General features: G+C 39.4%; 1 protein-coding gene across 3 annotated transcripts in view; it reads left to right on the top strand.

The window, feature by feature from the left end:
• C7 (complement component 7) overlaps window positions 1-21,050 on the top strand; it is a 76,024-nt gene that overhangs the window by 41,652 nt on the left and 13,322 nt on the right. For all 3 annotated transcript variants that reach the window (XM_030248274.1, XM_030248275.1, NM_001243837.1), the window contains 6 exons: window positions 6,661-6,827; window positions 9,960-10,188; window positions 11,070-11,241; window positions 14,389-14,476; window positions 16,808-16,940; window positions 19,277-19,468. In XM_030248274.1, coding sequence (XP_030104134.1) covers window positions 6,661-6,827; window positions 9,960-10,188; window positions 11,070-11,241; window positions 14,389-14,476; window positions 16,808-16,940; window positions 19,277-19,468 — 981 coding nt within the window. The remainder of the gene's footprint in view (window positions 1-6,660; window positions 6,828-9,959; window positions 10,189-11,069; window positions 11,242-14,388; window positions 14,477-16,807; window positions 16,941-19,276; window positions 19,469-21,050) is intronic.

Here is a 21,050-nt window from a genome sequence, read left to right as displayed (position 1 = left end):
CCATGCCTTTTGAGCATGTTCCATGGACAAGGAGCTACATGGTAGAACATGTGTGGTTGGATAGACTTAGGGAAAGAGTGGAAAAGCACCAATGTGCCAGAGGAAACATGCTTAGTGTTTGTTTAGCCAGAGTCATATAGAAAAGAAGACAAAAGAATAGTCATGCTCTTTAGAGTTAGGATTAAGAAAAGCAGGCAGACGTACCAGAGCTGTATGGGAGAGCCTCTGTAAGAGACTGCACCAAAGACCAAGTTTCTGTGAAGCAAAAGTACATTATCTCAATTGGATAATTATTCTTTCTATCTCTTTAGCATGCTTTAATGTGAACCAGCCTTCCTGAGGGATAGTCTCTTTATCAAGTGAATGACAGGCCCAGATAAGTTAATTCTATTTTTCAAAAATTATTTATTTTATGTATATGACTGTATGTAGTTGCTGTTTTCAGACACACCAGAAGAGGGCATTGGATCCCATGACATATTGTTGTTAGCCACCACACGGTTGATGGGACTTTAACTCAGGACCTCTGGAAGAGCAGTCAGTGCTCTTAACCGCTGAGCCATCTCTCCAGCATCCTCCCCTACCCCAACCAAATTAATTCTTAATGGAAGATACAATAGTGTGTAATGTTCTAATTTTTGGAGCAGATCAGAAAGTTACTTGTCCACTTCCCCATCTCATTGATGGGACCTCATCTGGCCTGAACCTGTGTAGATTTATTTTGTGCATGTTGCTGCATCTCTGCGAGCTCATATGTGCACCAGTCCTGCTGTTTCTTGAAGACCGTGTCTCATTGGAGTTCTCAATTTCTGCTGGTTCTTACAACCTGTCTACTACTTCCTCTTTTTCATAGATCCCTGTGTTCCTGTAAGAGAATAAAATAGGTTTTCTGTTAGGCCTATGGTCTGTCTAGTTTCAGGTTCTTGGTTGTGATAGCAGGGTAGGAGTTTGATAAAGATATCCTATATAGGACTTAGTTCTCCAAAGTCTGTCACTCTCAGCACACTGTCCAGTTGTGGGTCTCTGTGTTATTCCCATCTACTGCAAGAAGAAGCTCCTCTGACGAGCTTTGAACAACATTTATGTGCTTAGTATAATGTTATCAGGAGTAATTTTATTGCTATGTTCCTTTAAGAGGATAAAATAGGTTTTCTGTTAGGCCAAGACCTGAAGTTTCAGGTTCTTAGTCATGATAGCAGTGTCAGGTACAGGTTCCTTCTCATGGGATGGGCCTTAAATCCAACCAAGAAGTGGTTGATAACTACCATAACCTTTGTGCCACTATTACGCCAGACTTGCTTGTGGTTTGCAGTTGTAGGCTGCAAGCTGAGTGACATTGGTGATTACCTTTCTCCTTTAGTAGTCTACAGAGCACCACAATAAATGCCAGTCAGTAGGAGCAAAGATTTTAGGTACAATAAAATTCTCTATGCTTGATAACATAAAAACATTGTATTCAGTAGTAGGGCCTTACCATCATGTTGTGGAGAGTAACCCATGGCATTTGCAATAGCTTGTGACATGTGAATGTGTGTGTGTGTGTGTGTGTGTGTGTGTGTGTGTGTTTTCCCATGGGGCTGCTTTGGGCACCAACTCAACAAGATGTTACTTGAATTGGAACTGGAGGTGTTACTTTGAGACATTTGAGATGTCTAGTTGGGTCATTTTCTCCCCAGTTATTTAGTGGTTCCATTTATATTCCTTTCATACACATGTGTATTTTAGGAAGCTTCAATTGTAGGTTTCTATGCTTTTTTTTTCAAATGGCCTTTGGTGTTCGTTTCCCCCCTCAGATTCCCTCCCTTACCCTTCTCTCTCTTCCCCCACCCGATTTAATCCTTTTATTCTAGTTTCTCCTTTATCTCTTCATAATACTACATTCTATTTCCCTTTCCTTGGGAGACCCTCTTCCCTATTGTTTTCCCTAACTAGGCACCTAACCTCTGTGATTATTCAGGTTGTAGCACAACATATCAAAAGCTGAAATGCTAACATCCACATGTAAGAGAAAAAAATGCAGTATTTGTCTTTTGGGAAGTCTGGGTTACCTCACTAAGGATGATTTTTCTAGATTGATGCATTTACCTGTAAATTTAATTTTTCTTAACAGTCGAATAATATTTCATTATGTAAATAGATTACATTTTCATTATACATTTGTCTGTTGATGAACATGTAGATTGTTTCCAATTTTTGACTATTATGCATAGAGCAGCAATGAACATGGATGAGCAAGTGTCTCTATAGTAAGGTATAGAGTCCTTTGGGTATATACAGAGTTCTTTGGGTATATGCCTAAGAGTGGTCTAGCTAGATCTTGACGTAGTGCTATCCCCAGCTTCCTGAGGAATCCCCACACTGATTTCCATAGTTACTATACAAGTTTGTGCTTCTATCAGCAATGGATGACTGTTTATTATCACCAGCAAGAGCTGTTCATTCTTTTTCTGTTTTTTTTTTTTTTTAATAATTATTGATCTTGGTCATTTTGGATTGAGTTAGGTGACATTTCAAAGTAGTTTTAATTTCTACTTCCCTGATAGCTAAAGATGTTAAACATTTCTTTGTTTTTCAGACATGTTTCATCTTCTTAGAATTGTCTGCCTAATTCTGTATACTATTTTAAAATCATTTTTGATGTTCATTATAAAAGTTCTTTATACATTTTGGATATTAGATGTATAATTGGTAAAAATCTTTCCGCATTGTAGCCTGCCACTTTTTTGAATGGTGTGGTCCTTCATTGAACAGAAGCTTTTCCATTTCATGAGGTCTCATTTATTAATTGTTAACAATTATTAATGTGTTAACAGCACTCTGTTCAAAAAGTCTTTTCCTGTGAAAATCATTTGAAGGCTATTCCCCACTATTTTTTTTTTCCTATCAGATTCAATGTATCTGGCCTTCTGTAGAGGTCCCTGATCCATCTGAGTTGCGTTTTGTGTGGGATGATAAGTACAGCTCTATTTACATTCTTCTATATGCAGCCATCCATTCTAATCAACATCATTTATTGAAGATGTTGTCTTTTCTCTAGCACATATTTTTCAGTTTCTTTGTGAAAAAAATCAGGTGTTTGTACATGTATGGAATTATGTCTAGATCTTCAGCTTGGTTACATTGATCAGTAGATTAGTTTTCCTGCAATATCATAATATTTTTATTATTATAACTGTGATACAAGTTGAAATCTGAAATGGCTATGTGTCCTACAGTTCTGCTCAAGATTTGTGTGTGTATGTGTGTGTGTGTGTGTATGTATGTTTTCATGTGAAGTGGAAGACTGTTGGAATTTAATGGGTATTGTCTTAAATCTATGGATCACTTTTGGTAGAATGGCCATTCTTATAATGTTATTTCTACAAATTCATGAACATGGGAAGTTCTTATCTTCTGGTGATTTTTTAAAATTTCTTCAACATCTTAAAGTTTTTACTATATGAATCTTTCACTTGCTTGCTTAGAGTTAGAGATCTTCCAAGATGGTTTATATTTTATTTTATTTTATAGATGGTGATGCTTCCCTGAATTTTTGTCAGTCTTTTTGTCTTTTGTATTTAGGAGAGCCACTGATTAATTTTGTGTGTGTGTGTGTTATTTTTTTGTGTCCTACTACTTTGCTGATAGTGTTATTCAGATCAGCTGATATAGGTTATATAGCTGTGATGTTAAGAAATTTGAATTTGGTTCCAGTAGCTGTTGGGCACCACTAGATGTTTGAACGCAGGAGTAAAGAAGTGATGGTTTATATAGGTATAAGATGTAGAGAAGGAGGAGAGGAATACAAATGACCCTTTAAGGTAAGAAGCAAAGAGACAGAGAGAAAAAGAGTGAGAGGCTAACAGGGAAGTGCTAGAAAACATCAACCAAGCCAAGTTAGCCAAGAGCAGATTCCCATGTCTTTTGTAAGGTTGCAGCTTTGGCAGAGTTAGAGCTTAAATATTCTTGGGGATGAGGGTAGAGATAAGAATGAAGGCTGGCGTCAACTGCTATGATGCTCAGTGAAGAAGCAGGGAGCTTTGGGGGCGGTCCTAGGCACCAAGACCATGGCAGTGACAAGGCCAGGGATAGCATTCTGTTCAAGGGAATTGATGTGGCCAAAGAAGAACAGTTTTTTTCTTTTCATTAAAAAAATCAAAGAAGAATTAAATCATCACTCCTTTCCTTTCCTCCTTCTAATTCCTTCTATACTCCTCCCACCCATCCTATCCCACTATCCCCCTCAATTCCAATGATGTGGAAAAGTAGCTCTCTGGATGCCAAGGTTGAGAGAGAAGGTCTTGGAAGATGTTGACATCTGGTGTTCGAGGTACTGCCAACAGAGCTCTGCTCATTGACTTTAGTTTGCACTTAATAAACATGTAGCACTTATTTTCTTCCAGAATAATTCTAAGTGCTTTACAAAAGCTAACCAGTGCACTCCTCCTACCTAGAAAGTGCTTAGAATTTATATTCTCATTTTATACACAGACACATTGGAATACAAAAAGGCTACCAGAGATCACAGCTAGCAAGAACCAGATGTGAGATGTAAACACACGGTTCTTTGTTGTTTTACTTTCCATACATTCTCAGAGGAATGCCTTAGCCAGAGCAGAGGGTTCACAGGGTCTGGAGGCATGAATGATTAAAAAATGGCACCAATTTTGTAGAACCTGCTCATAACCTGGTGTGCCAGTAAGGCGATGATCTCCAATCTTTCTTGCTCATGGAGATCACTGGGGAAAGTGGGGTGACAGATGGAGATTTGGAGGCATTTCCTTTAGAGAGTCTCTTCTAGGTCTAATCTGAGCTCAGAAACCTGCAGGCACCATAGCTGGTGGTGATGCAGTAGCCGAGGGCTTGGACTTGTGAGATACTGCATTTAAAAGGCTACTATTTGCATATCAAACCAGAGTTAATGATGGAAATGAGGCACTCAGGTAATTTATTAAAAATACCAGACTTTCATAGTTTCTCGTTATAGAAGTACAGTGTGTTCATTTGACAGAATTGCAAAATTTGGACAGTTACAAAAAAGGAAGTGGAAATCACTCAAAATGTGATCTGTAGGATTAGAAATGTCTAGTCACGACCTTTGTAAGAACCAATTTTTAGTGGAGATAAAAATACATCTAAAATTATGAGACACATAAATGGAAAATAGGAATTCAATTAGCATTCAAACTTTTCAGAACACTTTTCATGTTTTAGGTAATGTATTCCTGTTAATTAACAGCTTTTAAAAATTTGTTAATGTGCTAGACCCTGAACTGTTTTATCTTCAGCATTTTATCAAAAAGAATTTCAAATATATAGAAAAATATAAAGAACACAGTACTTGTTTACATACCTATTACCTATAAATGACAATTATTCTTCTGACATTTTTTTCACATATGCACATGTTTATAAAATTGACTGATTAGTTAGCAGCATCATTGAGCATGTGTTTCAAGTGCTTTATGTTATGAATTATTTGAAAGTAAGTTTCACCTTCATGATACTTCATCCTTTAATATACGTATGATTTTTCAAATGATATTCTTCTGCAAAGCATGCATGATATTATTACTGAACTAAAACATTTAAAACTAGTAGTAATTTTATGATATCCTCTATATCAGTCTAGAGATGTTTTTTTTCTTTTTTTCCTACTCGTTCTTCCACTTTCTCTTCCCTTCTCTTCTCTTCTCTTCTCTTCTCTTCTCTTCTCTTCTCTTCTCTTCTCTTCTCTTCTCTTCTCTTCTCTTCTCTTCTCTTCCCTTCTCTTTTCTCTTCTCTTCTCTTCCCTTCTCTTTTCTCTTCTCTTGTTTGTAGAGACAGGGTTTCTCTGTATAGCCCTGGCTGTCCTGGAACTCACTCTGTAGACCAGGCTGGCCTTGAACTCAGAAATCCTCCTGCCTCTGCCTCCCGAGTACTGGGATTAAAGGTGTGCGCCACCAGTGCCTGTCGTTCCTCCTCTTTCTTCTTCCTTCCTCCTCCTCCTCCCTTTCCTCCTCCTTTTCAACTACTACCACCACTACCATTATTATTTAGACAGAGCCTAAGGTATCCTAGTCAATCCTTCAACTTGTTATGTAGTAGAGGGTGACTTTGAACTTCTGACCCGCTTTACTTCCTGAGTGAGTGCTGAGATTAAAGGCTTGTGCTCCCACAACTAATCTTATGTGGTGTAGGTATGTGCACAGAGTTTCCCAGGGGTTAACAAATGCTTTACCGACTAAACAATATCCCAGTCACCTAATTTTCTTTTCAATCCTATTTTTTATGTCCACTGAGAGTCATGGCATAATTATGAGAAAAATGTAGAGACTTGCCATACCTTCCTCATCCTCACCGTCGTCATAGCTCCCGCAGCAGTGAAGCAATTGCGAAGATTGAAGGATCTACACAGAGATTGCTTTCCATATAATAGTGGTGTTGTATATTTTAATGGGTCTTCTAAGGATGTTAGATGGATAATAACTACTGTAGTGTTGTATAGAATGGTATAAATTCTCCAAAAATCCAGGCAGCCCTTGTACTATTGTCTTTACGGTTTGCTTTTCTCAAGACGCCATAGTTTGATGGATTTTTAAAAAACATCTGACAGACTTTGGACTTTCACTTGACAATTTCATTTTATTTGTGCATGCTGACTTAACCTTGATCCGTTTTACTTGTTTCCTCCTTTTCTAGGAAATAAGGGCAGGTTGCTTCGAGGAAAACCATTGGTCAGAGGTGGAGACTCTGGCTTTGTAGCTGACCTTAGTTTCCTGGACCTGGATAATCCTGCTGGAAACAAGCAGCGCTATTCCTCCTGGGCTGGGTCTGTAACCAGACTTCCCCAAGTCATAAAAGAAAAGGTATGTGAAGCACTGCCCGCAGCAGTGGGAGCAGTCATGTTTACTTGTGTTGGAAAATGAGATTACATCAAGGTGATTAAACAGAATTGGCTGCAATTATCATTTTCCGAGTCCCAATTATGCTTTATATAGTAAAATGAATATATACATGATCATAAGAAACAGTCAATGTAGTTTATTTGTAGATCAACAGTAAATCTTACACACCCTGTAAATCCCAAGACAATAATGAGGACGTTTGTATTTTATTTTTATTTTTTAAATGCTTCCTAATTTTTTAAAGATTTATTTATTTATTACATGTAAGTACACTGGAGCTGTCTTCAGATACTTTTTTGTCTCTTTTTTTGTCTGCCCCCTTGCTCCAGCCCAAAGATTTATTTATTATATGTAAGTATACTGTAGCTGACACACCAGAAGAGGGCATCAGATCTCATTAAGGATATTGTGAGCCAACATGTGGTTCCTGGATTTGAACTCAGGACCTTCAGAAGAGTGGTCAGTGCTCTTAATCACTGAGCCATCTCTCTAGCCCGACGTTTATATTTTAACTTTGGCCCTAAATAGGATTATGTTTTCTTTCAAAACTTTACCTTCTTTGATTTATTATCAGCGTATGTGTGTGATATATGTACGTGAGCTCACACATGTGGAGACCCACAGACAATTTTGTGGAGTCAGTTCTCTTTGTGTGTGTGTTGAAGACCAAACTAAGGTTGTCAGGCTTGTGGAGCAAGTGCCTGCATCTGCCAACTCATCTTGCCAGCCTCTTGATCATATTTTCTTTGCTTTGTAATCTGGGGCAGGGGTTACATATTTTCCAAGAGGAATACATAGAGACTCCCTTGCTGTTACATCTGTCAGTCTGATAACTTCTCTTCCTATGCTATAGTTTATAGGCTCTGAAATTACAGGAACACATATGTACCAAATGACAGGTAGAGCCGAGGGTGTTTTTTTTTTTTAAAGTGTATTATTTTATAACATACTATATGTATTTCAAACAACAATAACAAAATAAAAACAAAGACCCTCCTCAAAACAAAACAGAACAAAACAAAACCCCAACCCTCCTGAGTTATACAAACTCATATAATGAAGACCAAAGACCATACTGGAAATTAGAGTGAAGGCAACAACACTCAAGATCTGGTGTGATATTGACTTAAGAGAGGTGGCATTGATAACAATGGATGTAAGGCTTTATATATTCTAAATGATCAGAAAATGCACCTGTGCTACGGTGAATGAGGTGCATTGCCTAGAAAACCCTGAATCCCCTTGGGTGCTGGAAGTGTTACAGTGTTTACGATCACACAGAGAAGAACAATTAGAAATCTGGCAGCCAGTTTACCAGATGAGTGAGTGTGGCTATCTAACACGGAGGTCTGAGTTGTGTGTGCATCTACCCTGAGCAGCGAGGGTCTGTGTTCTCTCACACTGTGCGCCTTGTGGACACCATTGCACACAAGAGAAGGCAAAATCTGCAAAACACTCACATTGTCCTCTACCATGCCAACCCCAATAGAGCAAATCCACCTCTTCTCTTTATACTAGCCACTATCCCAGACAACGATCAAACAAACAAACACCTAGAGTAGCTCTTTACGAACCCATAACACACTGTTTACCTCAAATAAAGCAGGCAGCATTTCAGCATATCCAGAAAAGCCATTTTCATGGTCCCATAACTTCTTTAGCAGTGGAGGGAAGCTGACATTTGTTCACAGCCTCAACTATGTCCTTTGCCCACAAGGGACTGTAAACTGTTGCAGGTGTACCACCTTCCTGGTTGGCAAAGAAGGAAGGACACAGTGAAGGAACAGACAGCATCCAGCTTATGACTGTTCAAAGCCATTGCTCAGACAAGCCCGGCTGCCACGTGTCCTTCTAGTCCCGTCCTTGGTAACATTATTGTGGTAATTTGAATTTAGCCATCATAATAGTGTGCAGGAGAATTTAGAAACTGGCAAGGCAGAGATGGCAGAGACTCTTTTTTTTTTTTTAATGTAGGAAAGCATGTTCCCACATAAGCTATTAAAATTTAGCAACCAGACCCTTGACTTCAAAGTCGGTTTTCTTCTGAAAAACCAAATACAAAGTACTAATGTTTCCCTGCTCTAAATTTCTTCAGGAGGGAGCCTTGGTCTACGGAAAAGAGGTATTAAATCTGAGACAGAAAATTTAATTCTAAGTGTAATTGTACTTCCTTCCTTCCTATAATTTAAGCACAATTTCCTTTCTTCTGTCCTCTATGGAGGTGATAACTCATTGTCTTTGAAACAGTCTTCCATTACCTAGACAATGAATGTTCTCTGGCTTCTGTTTTTTAAACTAATGCATTTCAAGATGTAAGTAATATTCATTCCCTATCTGGTTTTAAACTTTCCTAGGATTGTGTCGATTATGTTGCAACGAGTGTGAATTCCTCTTTTCTCCCAATTTAAACAAGAAACACACTTGGAACGGTTTCACCTTCTTTAGTTTCCGTGTCTGAAGATATTAAATAAAAAATTCCAGAAATGGGCAATTCATGAGTTTTATTTTATTATTAAATATTATTGTTAATCCCATGCTGGGCCTGGGTGATAAAGCACACCCTGTCATAGGGAGCCGGAGAGAAGGCTCATCAGTTAGGAACACTGGCTGCTCATCTGGAGGACCACACTTTGGTTCCTGCTACTCATGTTGGGAGGCTTACGACTGCCTATAAGTCATTTTAGCTCCAACATATCTGGCACATATCTGGCATCTTCCTTTTGCTTCTATGGGCACCTGCCCACATGTGTCATTCATAGGGATACAATACACACACACACACACACACACACACACACACACACACACACACACACACACAGAGAGAGAGAGAGAGAGAGAGAGAGAGAGAGAGAGAGAGAGAGAGAGAGAGAGAACTTTATCATAGGTCCATATGAACAGGAAGAAGCAGCCTATATAGGATTTGGTTCTGTTCGTGCTTTGGGGACAGTCTGGAGGCATACATACATAGGGGCAACTGTAATGAAAGCAAGACTAGCATCTGCTTTTGTTTCAGTGGGGCGGGTGTACATACAGTAAGAAGCACTCTCTTTCCTAATGCTCGGAGTCCTGACTGACTTCTTTTCTCTGTAGCTGGCGCCGTTGTATGAGCTGGTCAAGGAGGTGCCCTGTGCCTCTGTGAAAAGACTGTACCTGAAGCGGGCTATTGAGGAGTACTTCGATGAATTTGACCCCTGCCATTGCCGGCCTTGCCAGAATGGCGGCCTCGCTATTGTTGTGGAGACACAGTGCCAGTGTCTGTGCAAACCATACACATTTGGTTCAGCGTGTGAGCAAGGAGTCCTTGTCGGCGATCAAGCAGGTCAGCATGATAGGTTTTCGCTCACTGCAAGGGATAAGAGAATTCTCTTTGGTCCTTGACATGCACTATTTTGTGTTTGGAGAAGTGAAGCTGTGTTTGAACTCCATTGGTTTTCCATCTCCACATCGTAGCTTCTGAGGTCTAAGTCTTCTGCTGTTTCTCTTCTTGCTCAGCTGGCACCATTTTGGCTTTGACTGTTTTCTATTAGAATAGATTTGTGTTTAAAACATCTTTCCATCTTTTCAGGATTATCTCAATAAAGTTTTGTGTTTAACACAGCTCTGTAGAAGCTAGCCTTTGTGACAGTGAGCTCTTTGGAACATCTCTACTATTTTGTATTATGTACCACTAGTCGATATTTTTCAATAGACATGAAGATTTTCAATGATCTGTTCAAATGGAAGCACCCTTTGCTAGCAAGTATTGGAATATGCAGTAGGAACGGTAATGTGTCTTCCCCGTCCTTTGATTATTGTCTGGAGAAGCAAGTACATGATACAATGTACATGAAAGCACTTTGACACTCAAAATCACCAGCACACTTAAGATACTGCAAGAATTCATCTACAGCAGGCTGAACATGGATTCTTCAAGTCACTGAGTAGAGTAATTCTGGCTGCTACAACCCCCCCCCCCCCCAGAAAACCCCAGAATAACAAAGGAACAAGAAGTTTGAAGGCCTGGTCAAAGGTTGTGTACTAATAAAATACCCCAGCAGGAATCACATCCAGCGGCTGCAGAGCCTACAATACACCCTTTTTAAATCTCACAAGGCCATTATCTATACCTTCACATCCCCAGCAAGCACATTAGCAGCAAGCATAGCACTGAGCTCTGACATCTGCTCTCCAGCCGTCAAGAGCCTCTTTCTTCTATTACAGGAGGGGTTGATGGAGGTTGGAATTGTTGGTCCTCTTGGAGCCCCTGTGTTCAAGGGAAGAGAACAAGGAGCCGGGAATGCAATAATCCCCCTCCCAGAGATGATGGAAAGTCCTGTCTTGGAGAAACAACTGAGAGTAAGCAGTGTGAAGACCAGGACTTGGAGAAACTGCGGTAATGGAAACTGGACCTTTTGGCAGTTACTGAGAGAACACGTACTGTGCGCTGAGTGTGAGGGTGATGACCGCTGCTCTGAGATAATTAGAAGTAGAGCAGGGATTTTTGCCACTGTTTGCTTGGCTCCTTAGAACTAGAGTCAATGAAGGTGGGAGATAAGTAACACTGGCTGCGAGCTTCAGGTTTTCTAGACACCAGGATACACAGGGTTAGTCACTGGGGGGTAGGAGGCCAGTGGGTTTGCTCCCTACTTGCTGTGTAGCCTTGAGCAATTCACTTGATGTATTTTTAAAATCAGAATAGTAGCTGTAGACAAGCTGATAATAAAATGTAAGAGCTAAATCACGTAAAAGAGACTGGTATGGGCACACAAAAAGCATTAATAAGTGTGATAATTTTCAGATACTCCAGTGCCTCCTACTTTCTGGGTCTCTGGGTTAAGCATCAAGTCCAACACTTTACCTGGATGATAACTTTGCCAGCTGGTCTGGTAGAAATCTGCCAGTAATATTACACTGGGAACGAGCATGCTAAAGCTCTCTCAACTTTGTCGACTTAACTGTGCCCCTGTGTCAGAATTCTTCTAAAATATTTATTATTTATACTTGAGGCAGGGTCTTCTGTAGCCTAGTGCTATCCTCAAACTCACTATGTGATAGAAGATGACCTTAGACTCCTGATCTTTCTGCTTATACTTCTAAAGTGCTGGGATTACAAGCTTCTGTTTCCATGCCAGGTTTTTTTTTTTTTTTTTTTTTTTTTTTTTTTTTTTTCTGTTGCAGAAATATTTTATTTTTCTAAGGAGGAAATGCAATTTTATCAGAGTTTAAAAGAAATACTCCTAGGGTGAGGGAGCTATAAATCTCATCAGCTTCCCAGAGGAGAAATAATGGAAGAGCGAAGCAGGCAGGAGAAGGAAAGGGAAAGAAAAGCCGCGCTGTGTAAACGGTCATGGAAGCAAGACACGTGACACACCAGTCACGTGCTGGACGGGGGAGCTTTACTGAACAGATAAGAAATCTGCAAATGTGGGTGGGGAGATTGGAAGTGTTAGGGAAGGCGTGCTTAGTTAGAGCAGAGATAGAGAAGGAAGTTATAGTTCCCTGAGGACTTAACGTGGATAAGTGTGTGAAGCGGTATTATTGTGCTCTGTAAGAGACTGCGCTAGGAAGGGGCAGGAGGTCAGGCAAGGCAAAGTATAGTATCTCACTGAAGAAATAATTATCTGACAATCTCTTGAGCACAGCGTAAGGTGAGACTGCCTGCTTAGGGCAAGTCCCTTGGCCAAGAGGTTGATCTGGTTTAACTAGAATTTTAGTTCTCCCCAGAGATTCTATTCTTTTGGCCAGAAGGAGGTTTTTATTCTCTTAAAAAGTTAATTTCTTAATTTTAAGTTATCTACCTGTCTATGTGAGTGCCCATGCCCAAGAATGTTAGAGGCTAAGGGTTTTCTCGGAGCTAGAAGTAGAGGCAGGAATAAGCCATCTGACTTGACTGCTAGGAACGGAACTGTGGTGCTCTGTAAGAGCAGTGAGCTGTCTTAACTACAGAACCACCTCTCCAGTCCCAGAAGTTTTTCTTATTGGGACTTTATTGTTGCTCTAACATCCATCCCCTCGAAAGAGGTAATCCTAAAATCATTATGAATCAGACCATGGATCCCAGCCCCCAAATGCTTCCCAAATCCTGGTAAAGATGATACGGCCAAAGAGGCACAAGGTCATTTTTGGGATTTAGCCACAGAAGAAGCAGGATGTTGTTCTTTCAGGTCTCCTGAGCCAGGTTTACCTTTTTTTTTCCCTTGTCATCCCCCCCCCCACCTCCCTTGGAATTAGGGTAATGATGAATCTGGCTTCTGATGGCTGAATGGGGACATTGTGTGTGGCATTTGGGGGTGCTTTCCCAGCGGGTCCATCTAAAAGACTCAAAAAGTGCATGCGTTGGTCCATTTGTTCCACATTCCAAAGGTTAGAAACTGGACTAAAAATTCTAGTAGGATAATTTGAAGGCCAGGTAAGTTAAGGAAAGAAACAAGGTACTTGGGTATATGGATACTATATATATATATTAATTAGGTGCTATGTCATGGACAAGGACATAGGCTGCCTTGGTCGAAGGTCTTTCATGCCTTGTTAAACAGCAGTAACCCATATCTCTTCAGTGAGGAAGCCAAAGGACACGTGGGTTATAGTGGGGAACAATTGCACATGTGCCTCCCAGACTGTGAGAGTGTGGAAGCAGTTTCCTGTAGGAGGGGGCCCATTTCCCTGCACTTGTGAAATCACTTTTACACAAAATTAAGCCTGCTTGATGGAGGAATAACAAACCTTTATATAAAGCCAGAGAGAGGGAACATTCTAAGGGGATAACACAGATCTCCTCCCCATTCTCCTCCCCCTCCTCAAAGGAGGGAATCTGTCCTCCTCAGCACCAATAAGAAATTTTGATATTTCACATTTCTGGGTGCCTTGGGGCTGTTATAAAAGATGAGGAATTTAACTGAGAAGGAAGGGGACATTGTGTGTGGCATTTGGGGTCACAGTCTGTGCTTGTTCTTCTCGCTGGAGTGAATTGGTAGTACATTGACCACAGAGGCACGATGGACAACTGTTTAACAATGGATGTTTTCATTATCATTAGAATAATTATCAGCTCCTGTAGGGATGACCATGGTGATGGCACATTTTTAGGAATAGCATTGGTGATGTGGCCTTAAAGGGTCTCTGTTCGACTTAGACTTGATAATTTTACTAAGTAGAATTAATTTTCAGACAAAAGGATTTCAGAGCCCAACAGCAGGAAACACAGTGATATCTGAGACCGATCGACCTAGAAGTCCTATAATGTAGATGCGTCACCCAAAGATATTCATCTTGTTTCTCATAGTACTGATCCTGTAGATATTTAAATTATCATTTTTTTATAGATTGAATTTATGCTCAAGGTATTTACAGATATAATATGATCACATATTGGTTCTGTGAAAGACAAAAGTATATATCTGTGCTCTTGTATTTTCTATTTGAATGACTTCAGATGTAAAGGAAAAATATAATGTAATATAATAATACAATACAATGCTTATTCAACTAAACTATGGAACCTAATCATAATAATTTTCATTTGTTGCTGTTTCCTTTTCAGATTACTTGAGCCACATTGCTTTCACTCGTCTTTGGCTCCAAAAGAATTCTGCCTATCACCCCCTGCCTTAAAAGATGGATTTGTTCAAGTTGGTTATGAAAAGATATATTTTTCCTTCATGAATATTCCAACTTCTATCTCTTTACTTGGACATAACCTATATCTTTCTCCATGGTCAAATAGTACTAATATATTTTATATGTGCATTTTTACTTCACTAGCAGAGGGGATTTCATTCATCCTTTGGCTCAAGATTTTTCTTTCTTTTTCTTCTTCTTCTTCTTCTTCTTCTTCTTCTTCTTCTTCTTCTTCTTCTTCTTCTTCTTCTTCTTCTTCTTCTTCTTCTTCCTCCTCCTCCTCCTCCTCCTCCTCCTCCTCCTCCTCCTCCTCCTCCTCCTCCTCCTCCTCCTCCTCCTCCTCCTTCTTCTTCTTCTTCTTCTTCTTCTTCTTCTTCTTCTTCTTCTTCTTCTTCATCAGTCCTTCTATGGAATGAGAAGTCAGTACTGCCACCGATGAACTCAGAGAACCATCATGCCTATTGAACATTGCAAATATTACTGTTAATTGTGAATTCACACTCAATTTCTTAAGTCTAAGTCTAAAGAATTTTTTATTCTTTCATTGAAAGCTTTTCTTAGAAACATTTCATCATGAAATCAAGTTTTTTTTACCCCAAAAGTCAGTTTTAACCACTGTCTGATGTATGCATGTTATCAGATTTTTACCAGTTTCCATGTTCCTAAAAGAACAGTGGTCTCTTCCCCTGCTTGCTTTAATAACTTCACTTGGCACTGGGATTGTTTTAATTAGCTCTGTTCCCAGTCTTTCTTATGATTAAGCTTTGACCTCAAAATTCAGTGACATCTCTTTGTGGCTCACACACGAAACATGTCTTCATAAGGATGCTCTCAATGCTTGGAGTTCAACTTCTAATGAGAAATTTTTATTCTTAAATTCTAGATCTTTAAGTTTAAAATCATGAGAGTCTGCTTGAGTGTCCACTGTGCAGACACTGTTGAGAAAGCAATGAAGCAGAGGAAGAAGGAGATAAAATAGAAAGTGCTGGAATGTTCTGCATGTTCACCATGATTTATAGGGCTCCTGAATGAAACATATTTTGAGAGCAATATACACATACCATAGCAACCCATGAAGCTCTCCTACCCTTTTAGGAGCCAACATTTTAAAACACTGTTTTGGAATGTCCACATTTCATTCAGGGAACTTCAAAATTGAGATTGCTGCTTGATTCCTGTCTTCCAATCTTTTCTGATTCAGTAGGTTGGAAGTGAAGTCTATGAGTCTTCTTTTTTTAATTACTATAAGTGGTTTTTGTATAGAGACATTTGGATCATATTGAGTTAAATTTCCTCATCATGAAGTCCCTCTTGAAAAGAAGACATAGGAGCTACAGTCAAAAACGGACATGTCCCATCTCTATTGTTTCCTATTAGCTTCTACAATAGAGGCAGACTAAGCATGGCATGGAATGTCTGGCAATGATAATTAGGCACCAGAAAATTTTATTTGCTAGAGTGTCTCCAAAACATCCCCCAGGTCGGTATTTCTTCAGTATTTCCCTGTAGAGGGCAAAGAACCCGAAAGTAAGGAAAGGTAGCAAGGTTCCCAATGAGGGTAACTATTCTCTCAGAGGTTGGGATTTGAAATTCTTTACTTCATTATGACAACTCACTTATCAGTATTATAGACTAATACAATAGCTAATCCATTCACAGCAGCATTTCTGTAACTATAGTGAAGAGTGGAAAAAGATCAACATCATGTTCTTTAGAAGTCATTGGTAAGCCAGATGGGATGATGGCACATGCCTGTAATCCAAGCACTGAGTTGGAGGTGTGAAGATTCTGAGCTTGAGGCCAGCAATTTGCAGGTTGACCTGAGGTGTGCAATGAGACCATCTCTCAAAAAGCAAAACAAATAACCAGATGATATAGTGCTCTCAATGAGACTTTTCATGAAGACACTGAGAAGAGGCAAATATTTCTGATATGCTGACACTTACTAGTGAATACAATATAGATCCTTCACACTAAGAACTGCTGGACAAAGTTACTGATGGAAAACTGCATTTTACTGTATGAGGAAAGGGAGGAAATTACCAGAACAGCATCCACTAAGGTGGTTTTAATAAAGTGCTTAGTATAGCACTTGGTATTTTGGGACTAATCAATACATTGTAATATGTTGGTATTATGGCTTTATTTCAATCAATGGTGGTATTAGTGTTGTTAAATACAAGGGAAAATGTTTTATATTGATTTTCTGAATCAATTGTTTGAGTGTAGGTTGACTGATGATTAAAGTTAATTATGATTTTCAGACCAAATAAGAACTAAGGAAGTGCTTTGTTAATGAGGAACAGGACAACTCAACCTTTCTCCGCTTTATCTTTGTTTAGGGTGAAGGTACCATGGTTCCTGTTGGACAAAGCGTAGTATATGCTTGTGATGAGGGGTATTCTCTTATTGGAGATCCTGTTGCCAGATGTGGAGAAGACTTACAGTGGCTTGTTGGAGAAATGCATTGTCAAAGTGAGTGCTCTTAGTTGTAGTGTGTATCTTAAGGTGGCAGAATGGTAGGGAAGAAAATAAATGAGGATAAACAATCGCCTGTGTTAACCCCAATGCGAAGGATCAAATCATCAGATCATCACCAGGTCCTCTCTCGGTCTCCTTCTCCCGGAAAGCTGTTAGGAGCCTGCATTAGCAATTTCTCATGCCACTGTGGCAAAAATTCCAGGACAAAATAGCTTAAGGAAAGAAAGACTTATGTTTGCTCGCCGTTCACAGGGAAGGATAGTCCGTTATAGCAAGGAAACCTAAGTGGACGGAGTTCAGGCAGCTGCTCACATAGAATCCACAGTCAGGAAGCAGAGAGAGATGGAAGCTGGTGCTTGAGGGACTACAGATAATACTTTATATTCTTTGCATTGTTTTTCATGTTAAATATTTCTATTGTTTTATCTTTCATTCATGAATTTTCTGTGTGATTGTGAAATATCTTTTAAGAATTTTATTTGAACTGTTAATATATATATTTTTTCTGCTACTGACATTTTCCAATGATTTCCAGCTTGTCATTTAGATTTTTTGAAACAAAATCTCACTTGGTAGCTCAGGCAGGCATGGAATTTACCTGACCACAAGTAATGGCATTCCTCCTGTCCCGGCCTCCCAAGTGCTGAGATTACAGGCATGAGACATTGTATCAGGCATCATTTAGATACCAAACTAATTGCGACTTTTCCAAGGCCCATAATTGTCGATTTTACTATCTGTATCTCTTATGAGTTTGTTTCTGTTGCATTTCCCATAGGCTTATATTTATTTTATGAGGGTTTTTTAATGCTTCAACCTTCCTTGTAACCCACTGACCAAAGACAGAGGAGAAAGATGGTTAATAGGACAAGGGGGTTGTGGACTTGTTTAAAAGTCGTTCTCTGTGGATGACTCCAATCTTGTCCAATAGCAAACACCAAACACCAATCAGTAACAGCTCAGTCCAGCAGAAACCACGAGGCTTTGCCGAATCAGCACAAGTCTGCAGAAGCAGCAGGAAGCAGCTGGAATACAACGAAAAGTTCTTAGGGGAATATTTTCTCCACAAAGTCCTGACAAGTGAAGATCAGTGAAGAAAAGTGTTGCAAGGTGAACCAATTCGAGCCTGTTATCAGCAGAGATCAGTGAAGCAAGGCGAGCCAGTGCAAGAGCATCATTCACTGTCTGCTGGATTCTACTTATACTCTTCCCAAACATCACACATCCTCTCATGTGTCTGCTTCAGTAAAACATCTCATGTGTCTGCTTCAGCAGACCATCCTCTCATAGTCAGCTTCCAGAAAAACATCATATGACACAACTAAGTCTCCAAAGAAACCAGAAATTTCCACTTCACAGTCTTAGGGTTTTGAATGTTAGATTAGTTCTCACTAAATGCACTCTTTTGGCAACTCTATGATTCTCAGAAACATTTTTTCTTTTAGTCGTGGGCAACTTTCCTATCTGTCTTGGTAGGAGAGAGGCTGTAGAACATCCTTGTGATGCATTTGGCAGACATATCATGCCAGAAAGTCAATGCCAGATTTTGAAGGCACAGCATGTGATAAGTACTTAGCATTTCTCCATCATTACACAATATATTTGGCCAAATTTAGGCACTCAATAAATGATAAAAACTGTGATTGGATAAATGAATAGATGGGTCTTCCGAAAAAGACAGTGCTGAAACACAGCAATGTTGTATAGTATTGTTCAAAATCCATGAGGGGCATTGCAAAGGTTTTTGTCTTCAATCACGATTTCCAACCTCTTCATACCTATATGTTTTTTTTGTTAGCTGCTTTATTTTTAAATAAATTTGAACTAACGAATGTCATTAATGGAAAGGTTGGGATGGAAAAGTATTGAACACTGAACACTTTCTTGCAGCAAGGTGAGAGGTGCTGCTTTAAGTCTTTAGATGGTGACATATCTAATTAGAGCTAATGATATGCAAATGAGTAAGGCTCTTGGGAGAAGTCTTGTGGGAGGTCGTCTCACTACAGAGATAAGTGGCAGCTGTGAAGTCTGATTTTAGCAGCAGGCTGGGCTTTGGGGCTTTATTTGTAGGCTTGTTCATTTTAGGTTGTCACATTGCTTTGAGGGCAGGGGAAGGAGATGACAGCTGTTTTGTCTTCAGTCGTTCATTGGTCAATTACATGTCAGACACAGTAGAGAGTGCTTTTTGGAGCACTGTATAAGTAGACTCTCTTTTTTTCCCCTGCTTGTCTTATGATATGAAAAGGCAGAACAAGTATTTTAGCACAACTTAAGGCTATTTTTAAAAAAGTACCAAAGCAGTGACCCATTCTATTCTCTTTTATCTTCAGAATTGGCCTGCGTTCTACCTGGAGAGATGAATGGCATGCAGAGTCACCCGCAGAAACCTTTTTACATGGTTGGAGAGAAGGTGACTCTTTCCTGTGTGGGGGGTATGTCCTTAGAGGGTCCTTCAACCCTCCTCTGTGGCTCCAGCCTGAAGTGGAGTCCCGAGCTGAAGGATGCCAAGTGTGTGCAAAAAGGTGAGTAGCTTCCGTCTCTTCAGTGTCACCTGTGTTCAGACAGGGAAGAGTCCTTTTGGTGACCATCATGGCATTGTGTCAGAGTACAGCATTCTCTCCATCTGACTTTCTAGGAGAATGAGGTCAATGTGTAGACTGTAGAACAATAGACTGATGGCATATAGGGACAGGAAGGATGGCACAACAAACTTCACTCCTCCATATGAACAGAGAGCTTTATATTGGTTAGAAAGAAAGTGAAGACTTTCTGAAGACTGATATTTGTTTTTCTTCTGATGTTCTAAAATCAGAGTTAAAATGCTAATTTATTTAAAAAATTGGCTGCATCATTTCTGGACTATCAGTTACTGATATTAAAGTGAAAGCACATAAAATATTAAAAACATAAATTTATATTTAATATTGCAAAGTAGACATCATTCAAAGAAGTCTTGTGGTTTATAAAGTTACTCTTCATAAGGGTGAGAATTGAGTTTTCAGGAAGAAATAAAAGATGAAAACTTGGACGTGCTCAATAGCTGGAACATGGTTTATTTAGTATTAGAGAGGTGGTATCTCTAATTCTGGCCACCTTGTGATCAAGGCACAGGATTCAATCTTTCACTGATCAGAGGTCAAGAGAATGAGGGATCCAGGCTTTAGGCTGAGGGTTTTGTAGCTAAAGGTGGGGAAGGAGCATGAGGGACTTAAAAGAAAAATAGGGAGGTCAGCTGTTTTCCTTAGAGAAGCCCTGTGGTTTCCGACACTGTTGTTTCTTTCTACAACCACTGGTTTCTGGGCTTGAGACAGCAACCTTTCTTCTGAAATATTCAAATATTGTTGCTTCTTGGGACTTTGAGCTTAGTTTCAGGTCCTTGGCTTTTGGTGGGAGGTATGAGGGTGGGTCTTTTTCTGTTTCTGGTAGTGGAAATTCAGCAATCTAGTATTCTAAATCCTAGTCATATTCAAACATTATTTAAGAACCTAAAATAAACTGGGTGTGTTGGCCTACATCTTTAATTCCAACACTCAGAGGCAGAGGCAGGTGGATCTCTGTGAGCTTGAGGCATGCCTGGTCTACATAGTGAGTTCCACAATAGCCAGAACTATTTAGAGAGACTTCATTTCAACAAACAAACAAACAAACAAACACCTTAGGCAGAAAAAAATAATTTAGAAAGATAAATTATGTATTTTCAGAGACTTTTAAATGGAATAAGTTTGTTTATTAAGACACATTTATTGTTTTATTGCATATTAATAAATGTAAATACATTGTTTAATAACTTAAAAAGATAAATTTGTTTTTATTTTACATATATGCATGTTTTTCCTGCATGTATGTAAGTGAACAGTGTTTGAGCCCAGTGCTTGCAGAGGCCAAAAGAGGGTGTTGGCTACCCTGCAACTGGAGTTAAGAACAGTTGCTATGTGGGTGCCAGAAAACCCAGGTTTGCTGCAAGAACAGCAAGTACTCTTAACTGCTGAGCCACCTCTCCAGCCTGGAACGATGCTTTTAACAGTTATAACCGAGAAAGAAGGGAAGCTCACATACATGCTACTTTCCATAATATTTTGTTAGTCTAAAAGTTTTTAACTCAGT

This window comes from Mus musculus, chromosome 15 (assembly GCF_000001635.26).
Source record: "Mus musculus strain C57BL/6J chromosome 15, GRCm38.p6 C57BL/6J".
In the NCBI taxonomy this organism is placed as follows: domain Eukaryota; kingdom Metazoa; phylum Chordata; class Mammalia; order Rodentia; family Muridae; genus Mus; species Mus musculus.
This window is presented reverse-complemented; position numbering and strand designations above follow the sequence as displayed.